This window comes from Schistocerca piceifrons, chromosome 2 (assembly GCF_021461385.2).
Source record: "Schistocerca piceifrons isolate TAMUIC-IGC-003096 chromosome 2, iqSchPice1.1, whole genome shotgun sequence".
Classification (NCBI taxonomy): domain Eukaryota; kingdom Metazoa; phylum Arthropoda; class Insecta; order Orthoptera; family Acrididae; genus Schistocerca; species Schistocerca piceifrons.
In genome coordinates, this window is record NC_060139.1 from 907,831,758 (window position 1) to 907,857,318 (window position 25,561).

The 25,561-nt window shown below is 38.7% G+C and overlaps 1 protein-coding gene across 2 annotated transcripts in view; it reads right to left on the bottom strand.

Annotated features, from left to right (window-relative positions):
* The window catches only part of LOC124772664 (triokinase/FMN cyclase-like), a 156,957-nt gene that overhangs the window by 13,166 nt on the left and 118,230 nt on the right, over positions 1-25,561 (bottom strand). For both annotated transcript variants that reach the window (XM_047249340.1, XM_047249338.1), the window contains 4 exons: positions 22,316-22,475; positions 21,671-21,900; positions 16,868-17,033; positions 12,316-12,563 (listed from right to left, as the gene is read on the bottom strand). In XM_047249340.1, the coding sequence (XP_047105296.1) occupies positions 12,316-12,563; positions 16,868-17,033; positions 21,671-21,900; positions 22,316-22,475 (804 nt within the window). The remainder of the gene's footprint in view (positions 1-12,315; positions 12,564-16,867; positions 17,034-21,670; positions 21,901-22,315; positions 22,476-25,561) is intronic.

Genomic DNA, 25,561 nt, shown 5'->3' on the forward strand with positions numbered 1-25,561 from the left:
TTTTTATTTTACACCTCTAGTTCCTTAGGATCGAATTGAGGAGCAAATCTCCAAGGTCATGGAACATGTCCGTACATGAAATTACTACATAAAAGTAATAACAGGCAAAATGAAATGTTTATAAACACAAAAAGACAAGCCATAAGTTTAAGTAGGCGCAGTCAACAATATAATGTAGGAATCAGCTTAATTTTTCAAGGAACTCCTCAACAGAATAGAAGGAGTGACCAATGAGGAAACTCTTCAGTTTCGATTAGAAAGTGCATGAATTACTGCTAATATTTTTAAATTTTATGGTAGCTTATTGAAAATGGATGTAGCAGTATATATATATATAAAACACTGAACAATGACCTTTTGCTGTCTGTTATTAAAGAGAGGTGAACCAATTGTGAGCTACTCCCTTTCCATAAGAGAAAAGAGTATGTAGCATTTTCAGCTGTTAAACCAGTTCTAAAGCCAAACTGTACATTTTATAACAAATTATGCCGTGTAAAATGATCAATTATCCTCACATACACAGCCTTTTCAATAACTTTAGCAAATACTGATGGCATAGAAAGAGGTCTAAAATTGTCTACATTATCCCTTTCTCTCTTTTTATAAAATGGCTTTACTACTGAGCACTTTAATCATTCAGGAAACTGACCATTCCTAAAGGAAAAATTACAAATATGGCTAATTACAGGCCTAACATGTGCAGCACAGTACTTTAATGACCTGCTAGGGACTCCATCATATCCATGAGAGTCCTTAGTCTTCAGTGATTTAATTATTGACTCTATTTCCCCCTTGTCAGTATCACAGAGGAGTATTTCAGACATCAATCTCGGAAAGGCACTTACCAAGAGAGTTATAAGATTCCCTGTAGAAACTAAGTTCTTATTTAATTCACCAGCAATGCTCAGAAAATGATTGTTAAATACTGCACTTATATCTGACTTATCATTAACAGAAATATTTTTACTGTGATCTGACTTTATATTGACCTTGCGCTGTTGACCAGACACTTGTTTCACAAATGACCACATGGTTTTAATTTTATCCTGCGAATTAGCTATTCTATTTGCGTACCACATACGCTTTGCCCTTCTAATAACATTTTAAGTACCTTACAATACTGTTTGTAATGGGCTACTGTGGCTTGATTGTGACTACTTCTAATATTTTGATGTAATTCCCACTTTGTTCTACATGATATCCTTATCCCACTAATCAGCCACCCAGACTGTCTTTTACTGCTAATACCCTGTTTAGAATGTTCTAATGAAAAGCAACTCTTAAAGAGCATGATAAATGTATTATGGAAAGCATTATATGTGTCATCTACGTTACCGGCACTATAAAAATCCTGCCACTCTTGTTCCTTAATGAGGTTTAAAAAACTCTCAATTGCCCTTGGATTAGCTTTACTAGATAGTTTGTAATTATACATAACATCTGTTTGAGTACAAAAGCCTTTTAGTGTTAAAATTTGTGCATCATTGTCTGAAAAGCCATTTACCCTTTGACTAACAGGATGTTATCTAGTAATGAAGAATGAATAAAAATATTGTCTATGGCTCTGTTACTGTTCCCTGGCTGTGTTACTGTTCCCCTGCATCATGGTTGAAAAAAACACACAGCCTGCATCAGACCATATGAGCTTAGCAGAGCTACCAACATCCTTTTTCTTCTACATTCACATACCAAATTAATACTGAAGCCACCACATATAACTAATTTTTGGTACTTCCTGTAAAGTGAACCAAGAACCCTGTCCAGCTTCAGCAGAAATGCTCTGAAGTCAAAGTTAGAGGATCTATAAACAACAACAATTAGAAGTTTAATTTCACTAAATTCAACTGCCCCTGCACAACATTCAAATACCTGTTCAGTGCAGTACCGTGATACGTCTACAGACTCAAATGGAATAATGTACATGGACATTCCCCCACTCTACAAAGAACTCCTTGAAAAACCTGGTAAAGGAAGCATCTGAATTTTCAAATTATTTAAGTGGTGTTCCAATAAACCAATAATGTCAAAAGTCAACATCTATAAGCAGCTCACTAACTTTATCTGTAATACCTCTTATATTTTGATGAAATACACTAACTCCTTCTTTACTTGGGTACCTGACCTCCTCTGAAGGTGCTTCTTTTGTTGGAGGGACTTCCTTTAAGCAGGGATACCTATCAGCTGACTTAAATCTTAAAAAAGGTGCAGTTCTAACACCAACTACTACAGAAATTTTTCCATGAGTGATTCCTCCACCACCCACTACATTGTCACCTACCCTTCCCATAACTATTGAGGTGCAGGCCATGCCTAGTGAAACCCTATCTATTGATAGACTCAACTGGCACCACTGCAACGTGAGCCATGCCCTCCACCATCAGTGCCTTCTCCAGCCCCATGTTAACACACCTAACAGCAGCATTAAGATGAGGCTGATCATGATGCTGAAACAGTTGCATAAAGTGCACATTAGTGCCACCAGTTTGAGTAGCTATCTTTACCAGTCACCACCTACTCATATTCCCCATCCTTATCAAGACTGTTCCCTACTCCACCCAAAATCACTACCTGATCCTCTCTCGTAAAATTCCTAAATAACTCCCCTATGCTGTCAGTCACTTGAGCCAACCCTGCACTAGGCTTCACAATGCTGGTGACCTCGTACTCACTTCCCAACACTTCCACCACCTGCTGGCCCATACGTTTACCAGCGAACTTCCTAGCAGCAGAAACTTCTTCTTTCTGTTAGAATTTGCAACTCAGTTAGGCTTACTAACTGCTGAGAACTCTTGCATGTCAATTTGTTGAGCGTGAACACGTTCTGGGCAATGTCCTTCTGCATGGAAGATTCATATGTTATCGTCTCAATCATTTCCTCCATATTTTAATGATTTACATATCATTTTGTTTAAAGTAGTCACAATAGGCAGAAAAGACTTGAAATTAGGAATTCATTACATGAATGTTTTAATATTAAATAGGAAAAACATTTTCCTAGTGTTTCCTGTTTAATATTATTATCATGTTATGTCAAATGCCAATAGAAAATTGTTTTTTTCGGTAGTGCTGTCATACTGCTGCTGTAGCTACTACTACTACTACTACTACTACTAACAATAATAATAATAATAATAATAATAATAACAATAATGAAAATGAATAATCAGCATTACTGAAATTAAAGTTATGTTTTGGTGGTTGTATGCTACTCAGGTGTATTTGGGGTCTGATTAATGGTGCATTTGAAAATGACAGTGACACTGAAATTGCCCGATCATGGAATATAAATTTTTCTTAAATAAAATTCAGCCTTTACAACAAAAAAACGTTTCATTTAATAATTTCATTATTGCTGTGGACCCCCGTGCATAAAAAAATTGAAAGCAATGCTAATCGGGTACTCGGTGCACTTAAAATGACAATGTTGTTTAAATTGTCCAACAATGTTTTAAGTATTGATTTCTGTTCAGTGGACTGTTAAAGTCTCGTTCCATTGAAGCACATGCAATGGCAAGTGTGTCAGTGACTGTGTAATACTCTAAATTTTGTAGGCCTGCCGCACCATAAGGATTTGTCACTTAATTCAAACTGTGCAGTGACTGCTCATTGCACTGCTCCTAAAAGCCCCTGTTGCAATCTGATTCCCTCATGGTGTCTTAGCAAGTAGTGTCTTTAGGTACAATGTCCATGTATCAGACAGTAACAAACAAAATCTGTATAATACTGGTGCAGGTGGTGGAGATTGGTCTGCTCCCAATACTTTATGATTTATGAACATAAATATGTTGATCACTTTGAAAATTGTGTTTCAGAGTCCTCAGATGTGGCAGCCAGGCATGCTTGTTATTGAAAATGAGGCCCAGAAACTTGAATGAGTCTGTAAAAGGAAAATGGTATGTCTCATTCTAGGTTCCAGATAATTAAAGAGTATTACCAGTTTTACTACCAGCCATGTGTTGTTGACCAACATGGCATGATACACTGTGTCAAAAATTACAAGATTGTTATATTACAATACAAATAATACACTCCTGGAAATTGAAATAAGAACACCGTGAATTCATTGTCCCAGGAAGGAGAAACTTTATTGACACATTCCTGGGGTCAGATACATCACATGATTACACTGACAGGACCACAGGCACATAGACACAGGCAACAGAGCATGCACAATGTCGGCACTAGTACAGTGTATATCCATCTTTTGCAGCAATGCAGGCTGCTATTCTCCCATGGAGACGATCGAAGAGATGCTGGATGTAGCCCTGTGGAACGGCTTGCCATGTCATTTCCACCTGGCGCCTCAGTTGGACCAGCGTTCGTGCTGGACGTGCAGACCGCGTGAGACGACGCTTCATCCAGTCCCAAACATGCTCAATGGGGGACAGATCCGGAGATCTTGCTGGCCAGGGTAGTTGACTTACACCTTCTAGAGCACGTTGGGTGGCACGGGATACATGCGGACGTGCATTGTCCTGTTGGAACAGCAAGTTCCCTAGCCGGTCTAGGAATGGTAGAACGATGGGTTCGATGACGGTTTGGATGTACCGTGCACTATTCAGTGTCCCCTCGACGATCACCAGTGGTGAACGGCCAGTGTAGGAGATCGCTCCCCACACCATGATGCCGGGTGTTGGCCCCGTGTGCCTCGGTCGTATGCAGTCCTGATTGTGGCGCTCACCTGCACGGCGCCAAACACGCATACGACCATCATTGGCACCAAGGCAGAAGCGACTCTCATCGCTGAAGACGACACGTCTCCGTTCGTCCCTCCATTCACGCCTGTCGCAACACCACTGGAGGCGGGCTGCACGATGTTGGGGCGTGAGCGGAAGACGGCCTAACGGTGTGCGGGACCGTAGCCCAGCTTCATGGAGACGGTTGCGAATGGTCTTCGCCGATACCCCAGGAGCAACAGTGTCCCTAATTTGCTGGGAAGTGGCGGTGCGGTCCCCTACAGCACTGCGTAGGATCCTACGGTCTTGGCGTGCATCCGTGCGTCGCTGCGGTCCGGTCCCAGGTCGACGGACACGTGCACCTTCCGCCGACCACTGGCGACAACATCGATGTACTGTGGAGACCTCACGCCCCACGTGTTGAGCAATTCGGCGGTACGTCCACCCGGCCTCCCGCATGCCCACTATACGCCCTCGCTCAAAGTCCGTCAACTGCACATACGGTTCACGTCCACGCTGTCGCGGCATGCTACCAGTGTTAAAGACTGCGATGGAGCTCCGTATGCCACGGCAAACTGGCTGACACTGACGGCGGCGGTGCACAAATGCTGCGCAGCTAGCGCCATTCGACGGCCAACACCGCGGTTCCTGGTGTGTCCGCTGTGCCGTGCGTGTGATCATTGCTTGTACAGTCCTCTCGCAGTGTCCGGAGCAAGTATGGTGGGTCTGACACACCGGTGTCAATGTGTTCTTTTTTCCATTTCCAGGAGTGTATATCTAAAAACAAAGATGATGAGACTTACCAAACAAAAGCGCTGGCAGGTCGATAGACACAAACAAACACAAACATACACACAAAATTCAAGCTTTCACAACAAACGGTTGCTTCGTCAGGAAAGAGGGAAGGAGAGGGAAAGACAAAAGGATGTGGGTTTTAAGGGAGAGGGTAAGGAGTCATTCCAATCCCGGGAGCGGAAAGACTTACCTTACCGGGAAAAAAGGACAGGTATACACTTGCACACACACACATATCCATCCGCACATACACAGACACAAGCAGACATTTGTAAAGGCAAAGAGTTTGGGCAGAGATGTCAGTCGAGGCGGAAGTACAGAGGCAAAGATGTTGTTGAAAGACAGGTGAGGTATTAGCGGTGGCAAATTGAAATTAGAAATTAGTGGAGATTGAGGCCTGGCGGATAGCGAGAAGAGAGGATATGCTGAAGGGCAAGTTCCCATCTCCGGAGTTCTCACAGGTTGGTGTTAGTGGGAAGTATCCAGATAACCCGGACTGTGTAACACTGTGCCAAGATGTGCTGGCCATGCACCAAGGCATGTTTAGCCACAGGATGATCCTCATTACCAACAAACACTGTCTGCCTGTGTCCATTCATGCGAATGGACAGTTTGTTATCTGGGTACTTCCCACTAACACCAACCTGTCAGAACTCCGGAGATGGGAACTTGCCCTTCAGCATATCCTCTCTTCTCGCTATCCGCCAGGCCTCAATCTCCACTAATTTCTAATTTCAATTTGCCGCCGCTAATACCTCACCTGTCTTTCAACAACATCTTTGCCTCTGCACTTCCGCCTCGACTGACATCTCTGCCCAAACTCTTTGCCTTTACAAATGTCTGCTTGTGTCTGTGTATGTGCGGATGGATATGTATGTGTGTGTGCGAGTGTATACCTGTCCTTTTTTCCCCCTAAGGTAAGTCTTTCCGCTCCCGGGATTGGAATGACTCCTTACCCTCTCCCTTAAAACCCACATCCTTTCGTCTTTCCCTCTCCTTCCCTCTTTCCTGATGAAGCAACCGTTTGTTGTGAAAGCTTGAATTTCGTGTGTATGTTTGTGTTTGTTTGTGTGTCTATCGACCTGCCAGCACTTTTGTTTGGTAAGTCTCATCATCTTTGTTTTTAGATATATTTTTCCCACGTGGAATGTTTCCCTCTATTAAATACAAATAATACATAACTTAACAAAAAAATTTGAACAGATGAAGAATTTTACTATAGATACATTTCACCTGCCATTGACATTTTTGTTCTCTGACAGATTTACTAGTGTTGGAGAAAGTTCATTGAATTTATTCACTTTGTTCATAGTCTAGACGAAGTTTAATGGACATACTTCTTGAAATTGTTTTCTGGAACGTGTTCAGCGGTAGGACTGCACTTCCATGGGCAGTGATTTGAACATTCTCAGGACAGTAGTCACAAAAATGTCTCTTGTATTGGACAGTGAACAGGTTGGTATGTTTATGGTCTCTTTGTTTGGATGTTGTGGTCACATATCTCTTGCCTATTTCTGAAGGAATATAAGTTTTTCTTAACTGGATGGAGGGGCACAAAAATACATAATGACTATAAACAGTCATTATTTCCAAATTTATGAATAATGGCCTGCAGTGCTTCTGTCTCCTACTCAATGTTATGGTCCTTTCTTTTTTCCTTTCTTTCTTTTAAGTTATAGCACTTTCTTGCAACCTGTAGAATGACCACACAGTAACAGACCATAGATGATGTGGCTATGAAACAATGAATAATATACTATTGGCAGATATTGGCCAGTTTTCATGTTTCAGTTTCCTTAGGATATATAGGACTTGTGACAGTGTGTCACACGTGTGCAGTGTGTTCTTGCAATGTGAGTCTGCTGTCCATCATGAACCCCAGAAGTTTCACTGGGGCTACATGCCAATTTTTTTCATTTTTTCTTCACTGATTTTCATTTTGTTTATAAAAAACCATTCTTTTGTCACCTCAGACAAAGCATCTGCTGCTTCTTTGGCCTTGCTACCATTGATGATGCCTTTCATGTTCAAAGTTGTGACATCTACAAATTGCAGAAACTGCCCTCGAGAACTAAAAATCATTTACTTTACTATGACTTGGGGGGGGGGGTCATTATTGATTGCTGTGGCACACCATATTTCAGCTTCTGGTCACACGATAGTGCTCCTTGCACTGATAAAATCTGCCTGAGCTTATCACTTCTTACTGAGGTCATAAAGTGCCAGTGCTAAAAGTTCTTTTTCTTCAAAACTGTGATTTATCTTAGCAACAAGATCTAGTGCTGCTGCTATTGTAAATTTTTCCTTGCTGAAACCATGCTGTGCATCTGAGAAGAGCTCATTGTTTTTGAAGTAATTAGAGACTGTCTTTCATTGCAGCAAAGATTGGAATTATTGAGATTGGTCTAAAGCTTGCTACCATGCCTGGGTTACCCTTTTTATAAACCGACACTGTATGGGTGCAAGTTTCAGAAATTCCAGAAATACACCATAAGAGAGAAATGTTTTAATTACCATAGTTAATTGTTCAGCAGTTTCATAGGTATTTTTCTTGAGGACATGTGTGGATATCCCATGTATATCCAGAAGGCTTGGAATAAGATTTTACAATCTTTATTATTTAATTGTTTTGTAATTCCCTCCAGTTCATCATGGTGCACCTTCTGTCATTTCTTAGCCATTGCAGGCTCTATATTCAAGTCTAGGATTGCACTTCTATTGTTTTCCATGATGTCAATAAAAAAGTTGTTGAAGTCATCTGGACTAGACAAGCTTAAGGAAGAGGTGGGTTTTTTCCTGCCTTTATTGCTCAGGGCCCAGACTGTGTTGCACGAGTTCAATGAATTCACTACTGTTTTTTTTCTTTTTTTCCCCTGCATCCTTTCTGTACAGTCTTTTTGTTCGTTAATATTTGCTGTAAAACATTTCCCTTGTGCTGGGATGTGCTGTGGTTTTGAAGTGAGCATGTAATGGCTGTACAGTGTATTTTAATTTTTTCAGTTCACTTGTATACTTTTTTCATATATTTTGTCTATGTTGTGACACATTTGCAGGTCATTTTGTGGTCTTGTGTGAATAGATACAGTCAAGTTTTGTTTTGATGGTCTGGAGATCTCTTTAAATGCATCAATGCTGCATTTCGTGTAAGCCAGGCTGCCGCTGTACTGCAGGTAGTTCTGTCTGGAAAGCACTCGTGTATCCTTATGTACGACGCTCCTTGTGAATACATAATTAGAATGCCAGGAAACAGTTGGTTGATTATTAGCTCTAAAGTTATCTCATAGTCCCAGTTATTTAGATTTGTGATCACAGTGTCAAAGCAGGCATCACCTCTGGTTGGTAAATGCTTTGTTACGAGTAGTCCATAACTGGTTACTAGGTTCATAAATTCTCTGTCCTTAGTGCTCTCTTTACCAAAGTGTATACTGAAATCACCACACAATGCAATTTTTTATTTCAAATACATTAAATACAAGATTCCATTTTGGTGAGGAAATTTTCAAAGTTGCCATTTGGAGAATGGTATATCAAGACAACAATTACATTAAAATCCAAATACTCTTAAGCAGCCAACTCTATATCTAGGTCTACAGAGAAGCTCTGTAAGTCAATTTCTTTAACACTGCATTTTCTGTTGGTATATATAGATACACTAATAAAGGTCATTCTTTACAATTGCCTTAGCAAATTTAGGTATTCAGTAACAGTTCCAGTACTTAGCTACATGTCTAACAACCAGTGTTCATACAGATGCATCACATGTGACTTCTCTTCTTCTGTAAACAATTCAAGTTTACTTCTAAGACATTATACATTGGCACTGCTTATTACTATGAGTGTGATATTCTGTGGAGTACTTGATCCTTTTAAAATTAGTTGCTCTTTGTGCCTGTGTGTCACAGGAATATTGTCTATTCTCTGAAAAAAATTGCTTTATCACAATATTTTTGGGCCATATAGTGTTATTCATTACTTTACCTCTTGCCTCAAAGTCAACACTAACTTTTAAACTGTTATCAAGCCCCTTTGTTTCAAGCTTTTCAGTTTTAAAGTTGTTATGCTTAGGAAGATCTTTTGCAGAAAGCTAATGACATTTACAGGAGATTGCCACTTTTGACTCCGTTCAGGCATAGGCATGCACTTTTTTCACAATACAACATTCCCTGTTTTTCTCCTGTACACAAAATTGTTTTAATCTTGCTTTTAGATTTGGCATTTCCAGATGTAACAGAATTCTGGAGTAGGGGTCCTACATTCTGTTTAATGCTTAGTAGTGGACTTTTGTATGCATACTTGTGTTATTCAGCCATAGTCTCAAAATATTATTCCCTTCAGCTCTCACAAAAGATTTTGTTTCATTGCCAAAGTGTTTGTTTCTTCTCCTTTTGCTGTACAATTCTTTAAAAGATGACTGCATTTTTGCAGATTTTTCATCTGTGGAATCTGCAAGATTGTTAGGACTATTTAGATCATAACACTGATTTGTTTCAGTCTCTTTACTTTGTTTGCTATTTACATTTTGAGCGTACATCACTGTAACAGTGTGTTTTTGTTTTCTTGAGCTGTTATTTGTACATACTGTATTAAGTCACTGCACACATTTGTATTAATTACAGTGGACACACATTTGTATTAATTTCACTGGATTGTCCCCTACGTCCATTTGAATCATATCCTTCTGTAGCATTTTGTTGCTGACTACCAGTTAAATGTTTGGGGAAATCACCTGAATATGTAATGAACTGTTATCTTCAGCTTGTTGTTGATGTCTTGTGAGCTCCGGTGCCATAATCAGTAGAAGGAACACATACAGACTGTGCTGTAGAAAATTTAAAACCTTTATTTTACACAAATTTCTCTGTCCTCTTAATTGAGGAAGATCATGCAACTGAAAAATCATCCACAATTAAGAAGCACTGTAGGGGGCTCTATGCTGTGAATGTTATATTCTTAGTAGCTTAAAAACTGAGTTACTCTTGAAATTCTGTCTGAGGCACACCATTTTCTTATATAAAATGCTTGTATAGGACATCACCAACTCAATATTTACAATAAAATAAGGGGGAAAAAGAATGCATGAAAAGTAGACATCCCCAAAAGCCACCTGTGAGGATAAATCCTGTAAGATAGGATATTATATCTTTCTGAATCCACACTGAAAGTGACTAAGGAGCTGTCTGTATCCCGTGATTCAGATGAGGCAGTGGTTGACCATCTACTCCCAGACCTTTGCTGTACATGTAATCAACAGAACATTGTAATAGTTAGTCAGGCATATTTGGTCCTTGCCAGATTTGAGGGGAGGAACTAAAACAGCTTCTTCCCTTGCATCAAGAAATTGTCCAATATCCTGTTCATCTCACAGGTCGCTAATTTAGGCAGGGTTTTATCAGGCACTTCTCATTCTGCCAGTTGTATCCAAAATGGGAAGTGTCACTAGAGAGCAAATTGTTGACAAGGGCCAGTTATTGTGATGGTGGGAGAACATACTGATAGATCAGTAGCAGGAAGCTATCTATTAGCAGGGTTGAAGTGCATGTCATGAACATTAAAGCCCTTTCAAAGAAGGAGTCCCACTGATACAGATCTCTCTTCACTGAAGTGCTCTGTTTTGTGGTGGCCTTTTTACCCTTAGAAAAGTGGTGCAGTGTCTTTGAAATGAGTCACTTGGAAGCCAGGATGCAAGGGCCTACCTGTGCCAAGAGACTCAATTTCTCCATTTGAATCCTGAACTGACTTAATTATTTTATCAATGAGATTTTAACTGTCTCCTTATCCTTATGTTGTGTCAAGATGTGGTGACTCTGAATGCAAGGTGGGGTGAGTGCCTTTCTAGATCCCTGAGACAGATTTAACACCCCTTATCTTTGTTAGCTATGTCCTCTAGCAATTTACCTGTTTCCGCTAGTAATGGTGTATGGTTTGATGGCATTGGCACTTTTATGTGTATCTTTTGGTGGTGACATTGAAGATTTAGCACTGAATGATATTACTGTTTTCCCTTTTCGTACACCTGCAGGTTTTGGTGATGATTCCATTCTTCACTTGCACATGTCTGTGTTATCTGTGATGGTAATTGTCAAGAGTGTTAATAAGGAACTTCAGAATAGGCTGTTTCATTGCTGAAGTGAATGTCTGTGGAAGGGTAGAAGTGAATATCTGTAGAAGGTAGAGGGAGAGGGAGAGGGAGAGGGAGGGGGGGCTCTGACAGTGGTTTTTTGCTTCAGGGCATACACTGTGTTATCTAACTAATTTCTGAATATGATGCATGCCAGAGCAATTGCTGTATGCAGGTAGAATGGAACATTCTTCACCCAATTCATAAAAAGATGTGTCACAGGTTGCTTGATCTTTTCACAACATTATGGTTTGGCTGAATTGTTGGCATTTGAAACATCCCATGAGAATGGAAATACAAGGACAAATTCCAAGGAAGATAAAGCCAGCTGCAATGTTCTCTAGTAATTTTCATACATTAACAGTATATATGTACTTTTATACAAAATACCAATTAATTTAGTCTACTGCATTTAATTTTTTCATAATGTTTATCTCTTCAATGAGACATTTTCTCCCTCATTCATTTTATAGCTATTTTGCAACAAGACATATCATAACACAACTGTTAAGAATGCTTGTGCTATAAGAGCTTATTTACACATGTAGGTCTTGTTGTCTGAAAGTTAGGGTAGTCTCATTGATAGTATTGATATTTTGTCTCAGTAATGACTAGCAACTTGTCTCATAATTTGCTAGAAAAATAACATAACTTCATAAAATAACAATTTATGTTGTGTCTCAGTAACTAAAAGCAATCTACAGTTTTTAGTTAAGATATAAATACCATTGTTCTGTCACCTTCACGGGCTGTACTGTACTTCATAACACCTTCGAGAGCACATTTCCAAGCCTCTTCAAATGCCTTGAAATGATTCAGACAACTGTCTTCAAGTTTTGCTCCAGCACTGATGAACATTAGACTATACACAGCTCCTGATGTGCCTCCCATGCGGCTTTCTGCAACATTTGCTAACTGCAGAAATACCTTTCCTGTACAACTGAGGGATGACTTCTCTATTTCTTCAAGGATACCTGTTTAATAATATTACTTTTAGTGTATTAGGTTCATGTCATTAACACACTCTGAAAATGTATCAGTAGCTCCATATTTTAAGTTTCACAGGGAGTGGGAAAACAAAATAATTGCAATAATTACAAATAAAGAAAGAGATGCAAGCAATGGCCGAGATTCACTTTTATATGCTCAAACAAAACAAATTGTTCAAAACTTTGTTGCTAGTTGATTACAGCAAAAACTGTCATATTGTCTTCAGAGGAAGTCTGCAATCACTTGTTGTACAACACATTTTATTGTATGTCTAAATTGCTTTCATTTTTAAAATGACTGGTACAGGTGCCAAATGAACTGTCCTCAGATCAGTATACAAAAATAAAATAGTAACAAACATATAACCTACAATATATGACATTAGCCTTTTACACATATCTAGAATCAAATTTTCCTTAATGTACTTGATTGTATAAATTACAAGAGTACACCACCAAATGCATAATCAAAATTAACATGCTATAGCACAGGATAATATAGGGTCTCTTCATTGACTTCATGCACAGCTGACTGCTTTACATGCAGTCTTCGAGGGGCCTTCATACACAACCCTGTGCACACACCAAAGGGTAGTAGATGACTGTTCTGGTCATGGCATTACACCTAATGAGCAACCATGAGAGGGAGCACTCAGTGAATTAGACAGTCCAACTGTGATGCCGTTGATATTGTCTGCCTTCAAAATTTGTTTTGGTGCCTTTTTATAATGTTTTTACACCTGACAAACCACGTTTGAATCGAGAATTTCCAAGAAAAGTATTCACAAAAAATATGGAAATGTATTTTTCATTCATTTGTGACATATGTACCAGACGCCACCAGATGGTAGTTCGTAAGTGGCCCAGCTGGAACATAGCACCTGTACTACTCCATGGGAAGAGAGTTTATGTTTTACAACTGCGTGCCTTCCATATCTTCCTGCCAAATTCAGCACAAGACTGCTTCTTCCACCGTAACACCATGACGTCAACTATGTTGGGATATTCACTCAGTACAAGGTTCAATATGAAGGGAATTAATGGATGCTATACTACCAATTAATGTGACACAGCTGCAATGAAACTTAAGTATATTCACAAGTAAATACCTCACAGGGCCGTATTGTTTACACTTTGCTTTTTACATATCAATTTGAATCACTTTCACAACTACTGATTCCAGTTTATTGATCCGCTGTTCATGATTATGTCACTGCTTCTGTCCATGCAGCATGGCAGATGTACACAGATGAGAACTTGTATCATGCACAACTTTGTTTAACCTTTTACATTCTGTGAACCGTTTCCACTGTGGGGTCGAAGAGAACATCCTGCAGAGGTCTCTTTAAGACTCTTAGGACATTTACTTGTACGAAAGAAACATTCCACATGGGAAAAATACATTAAAAAAAGATGCTGTGACTTACCAAACAAGAAAGCGCTAGTAGATAGACACAATAAAAAAACACACAAAAACACACACACAAGTTTCAAGCTTTCGCAACCCATGGTTGCTTCATCAGTAAAGAGGGAAGGAGAGGGAAAGACGAAAGGATGTGGGTAAGGAGTCATTCCAATCCCGGGAGCGGAAAGACTTATCTTAGGGGGAAAAGGGACAGGCATACACTCGCGCGCACACACACACACATATCCATCCACACATATACAGACACAAGGAGACATATGTAAAGGCAAAGAGTTTGGGCAGAGATGTCAGTCGAGGCGGAAGTACAGAGGCAAAGATGTTGTTGAGTGACAAGTGATGTATGAGGGGCGGCAACTTGAAATTAGCAGAGGTTGAGGCCTGGTGGGCAACGGGAAGAGAGGATATATTGAAGGGCAAGTTCCCGTCTCCGGAGTTCTGATAGGTTGGTGTCAGTGGGAAGTATCCAGATAACCCGGACAGTGTAACACTGTGCCAAGATGTGCTGGCTGTGCACCAAAGCATGTTTAGCCACAGGGTGATCCTCATTACCAACAAACACTGTTTGCCTGCGTCCGTTCATGCAAATGGACAGTTTGTTGCTGGTCATTCCCACATCCCACATAGAAGGCTTCACAGTGTTGGCAGGTCAGTTGGTAAATCACGTGGGTGCTTTCACACATGGCTCTGCCTTTGATCGTGTACACCTTCCGGGTTACAGGACTGGAGTAGGTGGTGGTGGGAGGGTGACCATGACTGACATCTCTGCCCAAACTCTTTGCCTTTACATGTGTCTGCTTGTGTCTGCATATGTGCGGATGGATATGTGTGTGTGTGTGTGTGTGTGTGTGTGTGTGTGTGTGTGTGCACGAGTGTATACCTGTCCTTTTTTCCCCCTAAGGTAAGTCTTTCCACTCCCGGCATTGGAATGACTCCTTACCCTCTCCCTTAAAACCCACATCCTTTCGTCTTTCCCTCTCCTTCCCTCTTTCCTGATGAAGCAACCATGGGTTGTGAAAGCTTGAATTTTGTGTGTGTGTTTGTTTGTGTGTCTATCAACATACCAACACTTTCGTTTGGTAAGTTACATCATCTTTGTTTTTAGATATATTTTTCCCACGTGGAAAAATTCCCACCAATGCTCTGCAACTCTGACAAAAGTCCATAAGAGAGTAACTGAGTCAGGAATAAGAGTATATAACAAGCTTCCCGTCAGTATAAAAGAGGAAATTGGTAACATGCAGGTATTTGAAAGGAAACTAGAAACATTGCTCTGAGAACAATCTTATTATAAAATGTGTGGATTCCTGCAGTAATAAGGTATCCTTTTGAGTAAAAATACAGGAAATAAAATCTTTACTGATGTCATGAAGACAGAATTGTATACTTTCAACATAAATTATAGTGATTAAAATGTAAATTTATTTATATCATAGTTTAAAATGTGTACTACCATTTATTCTACACTATTAAGTATCCACTTGGACTACCTATGTGATGAAGATAGACGTTTTGTATTTTAATTTAAATCACAATGACAGAATGTAAATGTCATTATTTATTTGTGGCACTGTGATAAAAATGTGTACTTCCATTCATTCTGCTATTTTAAGTATTCACTTAAACATACACCAGTAAAATGCAGGTTCTAATATTATCTGCAATCAATCATTCATGGAAAATAAGTATTTGTATCATATATAAAATGCTCACATAATTTTGTATTATTTCACTTGACTATTACTAGTACACCCTTTGTTTGATATGCAATCAACAGGACCAAATAAAAAATCAAATCATATCAACTATTACAGGATATGCATGCAAAATACATGTAAACAAGCACTTCTATGCACAAATTTCAACCTTTTTGCATGACATTCTGCCCCCTGGTTCTGACAAGCAAGCAAGTTAGCAGCACTTTCTACAGTGAATTTCCAACATTTCTCCTTTACACACCAACTCTCACTGCATGTGTGCCAAATAAGAGTAACACTAACAGCACTGCATGAGTATTAATATCAATGATAATATATATAGCTTTAAAGTTGCCTTGCTGGCTATATGAATGATGTGGTTGCTGCCAAACCACTATATTATCCTGTTACAGAGATTCTTGAGTAACCAGAGACTATTTCTTCTGAACAAATACACCTGTTGATGATATTCTTCTCATGCTGTTCAGCTGACAGTCACTAAACTGTTCTTTTTCTTTTCTTGTTTATCTCTTCTTTACTGCCCCCCCCCCCCCTCCCCCTCCCCCCGCCCCCAACATACACTAGCAGAAAGTAAGTGATGCTGCATAGCCTGTTTGATGATTACACAGAAAACATTGTTTCCCTGTCCTCTTAATCTGAAGAAGAGAATGAAGAAACATGTTTGAAAAACAAATTTATATTCTGTTATGTACAAAATATCATTTGCTACATTATTTTATATCTCGCTCACAAGACATAAATTTCTTTTGGACAGAGACCATAAATGACCAAGAGTTACATGCCACCACAAATTACTTGAAAGTAAGGTGGGGGTTCAATGTCTCACTTAGGCATGAACGAAGGAGTAAATCAGCCATGGCCTTGTTGAAGAAACCGATGCTGCATTCACATGAAGTAATTTACATAAATCACATAACATTCAAATCAGGACCTCTGCATATGGGTTTGAACTCTGCTTCTCCCAAATACAAATCTAATATCTCAGCTAAGGGTACCACTACTTCAGCATTACTCATTTACTTGCAGGCATACAGTATATTGATTTTTTTTACCATTTTGAATGGATATCACTTACACATGCACTTTGAAATGCTGATAATGAGCATGAAACAATTATTCAATTACACCTGTTATATTTGTTACCACACCTTCTGCCAATCTTCGCAAAGTAGATCCACAATCTCCATCACCACATCCACTATCTAGTTCATTTAAATGTTTTTCTGCTGTGATAATAGCATTTGAAGCAGCAGACAGGCACTCTTTGAATACTGAAGTTTCCTCGTCACCAAGAATCAAACCTTTTTCCTGTAACTGTTAATGATAACCAATTACGCATTATTGTGGTAATTAAATGTGTAAAGTTAGTGGGAGTTAAGCAGATAGATCAAGAAATATACTACTATTACATCTTATCAGTGCTAATATCAGAATATAATTACCAATTATATTACTTTTTAAATAATTTTTGCAAAAAAAGTTTATCCTTGATGATTTTGGGCAATGGATCATGGCGTCAGACAAGTTTGTTTGCCTAACAATTTATGTTGTACTGGGGGAGGGGGAAGAGAGAGACAACAAATGCTACAAGGTCAAGTAAGTTGCTTTTACAAATCATTCAGAAAACCAAAGAATTTCAGAACCAGTTTGACAGCACAGGTTTGTTAGTTAGTTAGTTTCATGTTACATGTATCATTTTTATGATTAATTGTAATGTTTTGTTGTATTGTTTTGGTTCTAATAAAACCCCATATCATTCTAAGCACGTGTGTCAATTTGTACCTCTCTATCTACATTATTTAGTGGTTTATTCAGTTTTCAAATTTATACTGTCTTTTTGATCACCCGGTATATGATTTTGGTGGGAGTGCAGAGCAAAGTAGTTGTTTCTGTAAAAGCAACAGCATAGGAGTCAATTCAGCATTTACTAAATGAGGTAGCTACGGTTAGAGCTGACAATGAAGTTTTTTTGTAGAGAAGTGAAACATTTGAAGGGTTACATAAGGGAAGGGTCGTCTTTGGATGTATTTTTACCTATCCTTGGTGTTGGTATGGCTTCATTGGTGGCAATGTTTCCTGCTAAACCTGGAGACGATATTTCTGTTATGGATAATTTGCATATGACCATGAAATTAGGCTGGAGTAATGAACAATTGTTAAGTGTAGCTCATTTAAAACTGGTGGGAAATGGCAGCACATACATGATGTGCAAAGAGAAACTGCAAGATGCTCAGCTGTTCAGACTTTCAAGAAGTGTTAGTGGATCTTTACAGGAAAAACAATATCTCACGGTATTATTGTGACCAACTTAATGGTGTAGTGCAGAAGCAGGGAGAATCAATGGAATGTTTTGTGGTCCACATCAGACAAATCAATGTCAACACTATGACTTAACGAATGATGATCATGCCAATAAAGCCATTTTGCGGAAGGCGCAACAATGGGCGCTTGATGGATTTTTGCAGGACCTACCAAATGAAATGTTATGGAAAGTACAGATGAAGTTTCCGAAAACCCTGGACAAAGCAGAGCCAGCTGCATTATCTTTGACTGAAATTGCTTCTGTAACTAGACCAAAGGAGAATTGGGTAGTGTTTAATGTGGAGATGGTGTGTTATAGGTGTGGTGCTCCAGGGCACATTCAACATTTCTGTATGAAAACACAATGTCAGAAGTGCAAGCAAGTTGAGTGCGCTGTTCAAAAATGTCCACAGGCACACAGAGCGGGCATTAAATGGTACAGGGGACAGTGCAACTACCGTGCAATGCTCCCAATAAGTTTGACTACGGGACACCCTGGTAAGGAATCACTGGCAGACATCTGTCTGTTCAGCTATATAAAATAAAGATAATGTAAGTTGTTGTTGGATACAGGATCACAGGCATCCATGGCTAGCCAGAGTACAGTGAATTTGAAGCCAACACACTGTGGCTGGTGTGGGTGGTACAAGTGTGAATTCTCTCATCTCCATATTGTTGCATGTCCAAGTGGGAGGTAGAAACTTACCAATATGTGCAGAAGTTCTGTCTTCTGTGGGCATTAGCTATGATATTCTGGGTCTGGACTTCCTGAGGGACCAAAGTTGACCTGCAGCAATGCACAGTAGAACTGAATGGGACATTTTTCGATCTCAGTTTTGTCCCTGAAAGAATCGAACTGTTGCAAGGTACACACAAGACGTCAGGTATGCCAAATAAACTGCACACAGCCTCTTATATGTAACTCACAGGGTACAGTACTGAATGGTACAGGAAGGCTGGTCTGCATGAACATAGGAAATGATCTGGTTAATACTGTATTTGTGGTACATCAGTTGGTCAAATCTATATCTCTGCCAAACATGGCAACATCAAGTATAAAATGTAATTATCATGATACTTGTTTCAATGAATTTCCACTATAGTAGATTTATGGAGTCGAATTGTGGTAACATTGGAGTGGCTAGAGGTAGTAGTCGTGTGTGTGTGTGTGTGTGTGTGTGTGTGTGTGTGTGTGTGTGTGTGTGTGTGTGTGTGTGTGCGCGCGCGCGCGCACGCGTGCGTGTGCACGCTCGCGCGTGCATGTGTTTTTCGCTTTCTGCAAAAGGCTTTGGCTGATAAACATATTTGTAGCAGCCTTTTCATCATACCTGTCTGTAACTCAGTGCTTCGTCTTTACTGTGAGGTTCAATCTGTCCTGTTCATAATATTGTTAAAAATATTTATATGATTTACTCAAATACATGTCATATACTATTACACAATTCTTAAACATGCAAAGCAACAGGAATTGTTTGAAAAGCTAAGACAAGTATTTCCATCAATGGAAAAATTTCATTCTTGGCTAGTAATAGATTTTAGTTGTGGCTGGAATGTTGCAGCAGCAATTTTTACATATATTATGATGTGACTTCAAAAAGTAAATTACACATTACTATGGCAGGCTCCTACTAATCATTCAGTTTCTTGACAGAAATCTATTCCTCGGTCACGGACCCATTCAAGAACAACTTGCAAAATCTGCCATTGCTGTGAATCAGTTCCTCACCTGCCTGGACACTGTCGTCTATGTCAGAGTTGATGGCTTTTCTTCCCGATCAACATCACCTATGTCTCTGCAACTTTGGTCAATTTTTTTGGCACCATTTCACTATGATGGGTGGATGCAACATTACATCTGGCCCATAAACTGCCAGACTTTCACAGTGAATCTGTCAGGGTTTATATGCCACAGGACAACCGGAAATACAGGAAAAACCCAGGAATCTTTTCATCAAGGAAAACCCCAGGAATTTTTTAGAATACTGGGAATTTTTCATTCTTTTCACTTTCAGTTAAATTTTTGTAATGTTGTCTGGTAAGAATTGATATTATAACAAAAAATTGTAATTTAGCCTGCTACATCAGAATATTACTTAACACGAAAATAAAACTTAAGTTCCAAAGAAAATGAGCCATTCACAACAAAAAACCAAATTGCACACACAAGCATCTGTCGACAGCAAAATGTATCAAAGGCTTTAGAACCAAGACACTGAATACTTCATAACAACAAACTGCTTTCAGTAAGTGTGAAGTATCAAATGTTTACATTTCAGGAAAATATTGTGAATGGTGGTCTGAGAAATGTAATTCTGAAAATAATTTTCCTTTTATGCAAGATGAATAACATTATGTGTGAAACTGTGTGATGAATCTCTTACACCACAGAGCATTTGAATCTCTTCAAAACTTAATACTTCGAGGACAAGCCACACAGAAAAATTTTAGGCCCAAAAGGCCAGCCATTTATGTGATTATTTAAAATTTTATTGACACATTTGTGTTTGATATATCTTAAAGGGCAAAGACCAAACTTCAAGGTTAGTTTTCATCATTTATTTTAGTTTTTTCATAGATTAGAAAGTACACAATAACAATGGGAAAAAGTATAATCATTCTTTAAAAAAAAAATTATTCAGTGAGGCAACCCACGAAATATTCAGTGCGCAGCAGTGAAATCAATAATCGTGCTTGTCAGAAATAGTCAGTTGCAGCAATTTAAGCTGTGCTCTTATGATCCTGCCTAACCACACTCTTGAAAATAAACAGCAAAAAATTTTTGATAACCAATATTATGTGTGAAAGCTTAGGTTTCTTGTAGCTATAGTGATGTATATTAATTTAAATCATTAACTTTCTCTATTGTGTATTTGCCCTACTAAATAGTTTTGTTGCTGCTGGCTGACTACATCACATGTCCTATTCTCTGTACAGTCTTTGGCCAGCGAGATCATTTGACATGAACTATGATTGGCTGACAAAAAGGGCATCACAATCTTGATTTCAGTGGTTTGGAAGCTACCGTGTTGTATTGAGTGGAATTTGTATTTATACTTTTGTAATACAAAAATATGCAGCGTATGTGTTGCCACACATCAAAGATCTTTCCAAATTGCATTGTTTTTTGCTGGGTTTTACTTCCTAAAGTCCCAGGAAGTTTCATGACGATGTATAAAATCTTTACCATTCAAAGGATGGATAAGTTTTACAGCTCTGAGGGAAAATATACTGTCACTTAACACGGAAAAAAGTGTACATGCACCAAGGGTATAGAGCATATTCACATGATAAAAAGTGTATTTTCACCCAGGAAAAGTGTATTTTTAACCTGGAAGTCTCTGAGAAATCCTGAATTTCTTTTTTCTTGTCCACATATACACCCTGTAAACATGCAATTTAAATGTTTTGCCAAAAAGAATCATACTGTCCTGCATACTTCAACACTAGCAACTGCACTGTTTCACTCCCATACTGTGGTGTGTCTGTTATCTTTACTGCAGCAGACCTGTCCCTGCAACAAAACTCCCTTCTGATAATGCATCACTCTTGTTGTGCAAAGCTTTTAAAATGGCACGACACGTATAACTTACTTTGGAAGTCACCCCATGTATTCCTTTAACAGTGCAATGGGAGAAAGAATAAACACTTACCTCAATATGTTCCTCAATGTCAGACTCACTATTTTGTGGTTTAAAATGTGATGGTAACGAGAGCTTCGTACCAGGCCAAGCTGGAGCATTTGTCTCACAGTCCAAGTATCTCAACCATTTATCTTTGTTTTCTGCATCAAGTCGGAGAAGACATACTTGCATTCCAAGCATGTCAAGTGATGTCATAAGTGCACCAACATAAATTCGCTTCACGTTTATGTTCTTTGAGCCTTTGTATGAGGATGCAGACACAACAATAAAACTTAGTTATTAAGTGCAGTTTTGAATAAAGAACAAAATTAAATGAAAATAAAGCTATAACTATCACTTTAGTGACATATCCTAGAATACTGTTTTATTCCAGTAAGTGAAGGTAATCCACCATGAATGCTTGTATAGTTTGAATTGATAGCAACTATTGCATTATACCCATAGCTTGAAGGCTTCCCGTGAGGAAGATGGACACATGAAAGAAACAGGTAACTGAACATGTCTGTCTATTGTAAGGTCACAAGATTCCAATTTATTGTCTACAACTGGGACCTTAATGAATCATGCATGAAATTTGATATTATTATTATTATTATTTTATACAGTGACATTTAGAAGCGATTCCTTGTAACTACAGGGAAAGAAACTACATACCAAGTTGATTAATTACTTCATTAGCTATGATCCATTCTTCTATGTGTGAAGATCCTCCCAGGTTGTTTATCAGAGCTGCAACTTCATCTCCCTCCTTCAATGATAAAGTAATGATCAACTTATCCAACATTATTTCTACTGCTTCTGAAGCTGAACACATCTAAAACACAAAAAAAAGAAAAATAATAATAACTACAGAGCACAATTTAGCCAAACACTAGAGATTTGCAAATGGTCAAATTGGACTGTTTCCTCATTCATGAAATTTACTCATATATAAATAAAAACGTTCAGAATTTTATGTCTCTGAAATTTTCTTCACCAATTGCTTTCAGATTCTGACACAACATTGGATACATTCCACGTGCCTCCTACCCGGTGTAAAACCTGTCCCATGCACCCTCCCACCACCACCTACTCCAGTCCTGTAACCTGGAAGGTGTACATGATCAAAGGTAGAGAAACGTGTGAAAGCACCCACGTGATTTACCAACTGACCTGCCTACACTGTGAAGCTTTCTGTGTGCGAATGACCAGCAACAAACTGTCCATTCGCATGAATGGATGCAGGCAGACAGTGTTTGTTGGTAATGAGGATCACCCTGTGGCTAAACATGCCTTGGTGCACAGCCAGCACATCTTGGCACAGTGTTACACCGTCCGGGTTATCTGGATACTTCCCACTGACACCAACCTATCAGAACTCCGGAGACGGGAACTTGCCCTTCAATATATCCTCTCTTCCGGTTGCCCACCAGGCCACAACCTCTGCTAATTTCAAGTTGCCGCCCCTCGTACATCACTTGTCACTCAACACAACAACATCTTTGCCTCTGTACTTCCGCCTCGACTGACATCTCTGCCCAAACTCTTTGCCTTTACATATGTCTGCTTGTGTCTGTATATGTGTGGATGGATATGTGTGTGTGTGTGTGTGTGTGTGTGTGTGTGTGTGTGTGTGTGTGTGTTTATATATACGTGTGCGCGCGACTGTATACCTGTCCTTTTTTCCCCCTAAGGTAAGTCTTTCCGCTCCTGGGATTGGAATGACTTCTTACCCTCTCCCTTAAAACCCACATCCTTTCGTCTTTCCCTCTCCTTCCCTCTTTCCTGATAAGCAACTGTGGGTTGCGAAAGCTTGAATTTTATGTGTGTGTTTGTGTTTGTTTGTGTGTCTATCAACATACCAACGCTTTCGTTTGGTAAGTTACATCATCTTTGTTTTTATATATATGAAGTTATTCATCTATTGCTTTAAGACACATAAAGATACGTAGTTTCATGCAAATATGCATGTGTTTTATATACCTAATTTGTAATATGTAAATGGATTTGTAATTTATAAAAGCAAATTGTTGTTACTACAAATTTCTAAAAGTTCTTGGCCAATTTCCTTCAGATATTTGCATGATACTCTAATGAATATTCAGACAGAGACAGATTATATATTTTTTACGAACAAAAAATTTGTTTATTTGTTTCCTTTGTCACAGCCAGTTTTAACAATGATTGTGGGGACATACAGGGTGTACATAAAATCCGGGAACCATACATATGTCATTTTGAAGAGAAACCCTGAAAGCTCAAAAAGTCTCCCCACCCCCTCCCCCCATACCTTTACATAGGTGTTCAACATGCCCCCCGAGATGCACGGTATGTGTCAATGCAGTATTCGTGTTGTTCCCACACTGCAGCGAGCATTTCTGGAATTATAGCTTCCACAGCTGCTGTTGTGTGATGTCTCAGTTCATTCACTGTTGTTGGTAACAGAGGCACATAAACAGAGTCTTTTATAAACCCCACAAGAATTAATCACATACAGTAAGATCCGGTGACCTTTGAGGCCATTAAAGTAAGGCTGAATCATTAGGTCCAATGTGACCGATTCATTGTTCCCTTTGATTTAAAAATTCTTGCACTTCCAGATTCCTGTTGGTAAATTAAGTCATTCAAATCAGTCTCCAACTGTGGGAAAAGAAAGCTCTCAAGCATTTTGAGATTTGCGCTTCCTGTAACAGTGTTCTTGGCAAAGTAAAAATAGACCACAAACCATTTCCTGTGAAACTGCACAAAACATGTTAAATTTTGGAGAGTTCGATGCGTTCGATATGTATGTCAGACACTCGGGGACGGACACTCGGGACAACCCAGTGATTTGCCTTTACACAAACAACCTGTTATTCGGAATTGTTCATGCCATTTTCTACGTAAAACTTGAGAGTTTGCTCTTTCCAACAGTAAGTTGTTCAATAGTTATGATTTTTTTTTTAATTGAATGATCTGTGTGTATCCTATGCAGTTTTTGAAATATTGCTGTCTATAGAACTTACAGCTACCTTATTAATTTCATTATATTCAGGTGATTTTACTGGTACAGCAAACCAATGAACATCACCGAGAGATCTGAAAGATAATAAGAGGTAACAGAATCAGGCTGGTAGTGTAGACTGAAATAAACTTGTAGCTTGTGGATTGTAACATAGATATTGCCCAGGTTTTTCATGTAAAATAATAAAGAATAATAACCAGTTACTCCCACTTGATGTTCTGTAAATTCATTCCAACTGCACCATGTTATAATAAAATTTTCATAGTCTACATGTCATCAAATTCATAACACAGCTTCAAATATTTAAAGAATTTTGAATATAGATGAACACATACATAATCCAGAGCTTTTCACCACAGACTTGCAACTCTGGACTAAAATCAACAAAATATTGGACTGACCTGTTGGGTACTGAAGCTGTGCTATATATGAAGTTACAACAATCAAAGTGTTGGCAGTGTTGTTTGAATTTGCAGTTAATTAGACTAACAATTGTAAGTTGTACCATTACAGAATACTGAATACATTAATACATTTTACATATCACCTGGCTAAGTATATCAGAAAAACAACATCAAATACCATTACATGCATGTTTTTCATATCTTATTAAGTTTTGATGCAACTGCCATTACACTATGGATTGATGAATAATTATATTGTTTGTGCAAAAAATTATATTTAAACTATGGGCAGCATTACATGAAAGAACGCAGTTCATGCTAGGCTGAACTAGCCAGTATGTACACAGTTTCTTGTGTATTGACAAATGTAAGATGTATCAATAAAATAAAAACTGTACCAGTTCACCTATATTTGTACGTAGATAATGTGTGGTTGCAAATTTCTAAGCTTTAATCTTCTTAACATTTATTCAGAGAATTATATGCATAATGTCCTGAAATTTTATTGTTTTA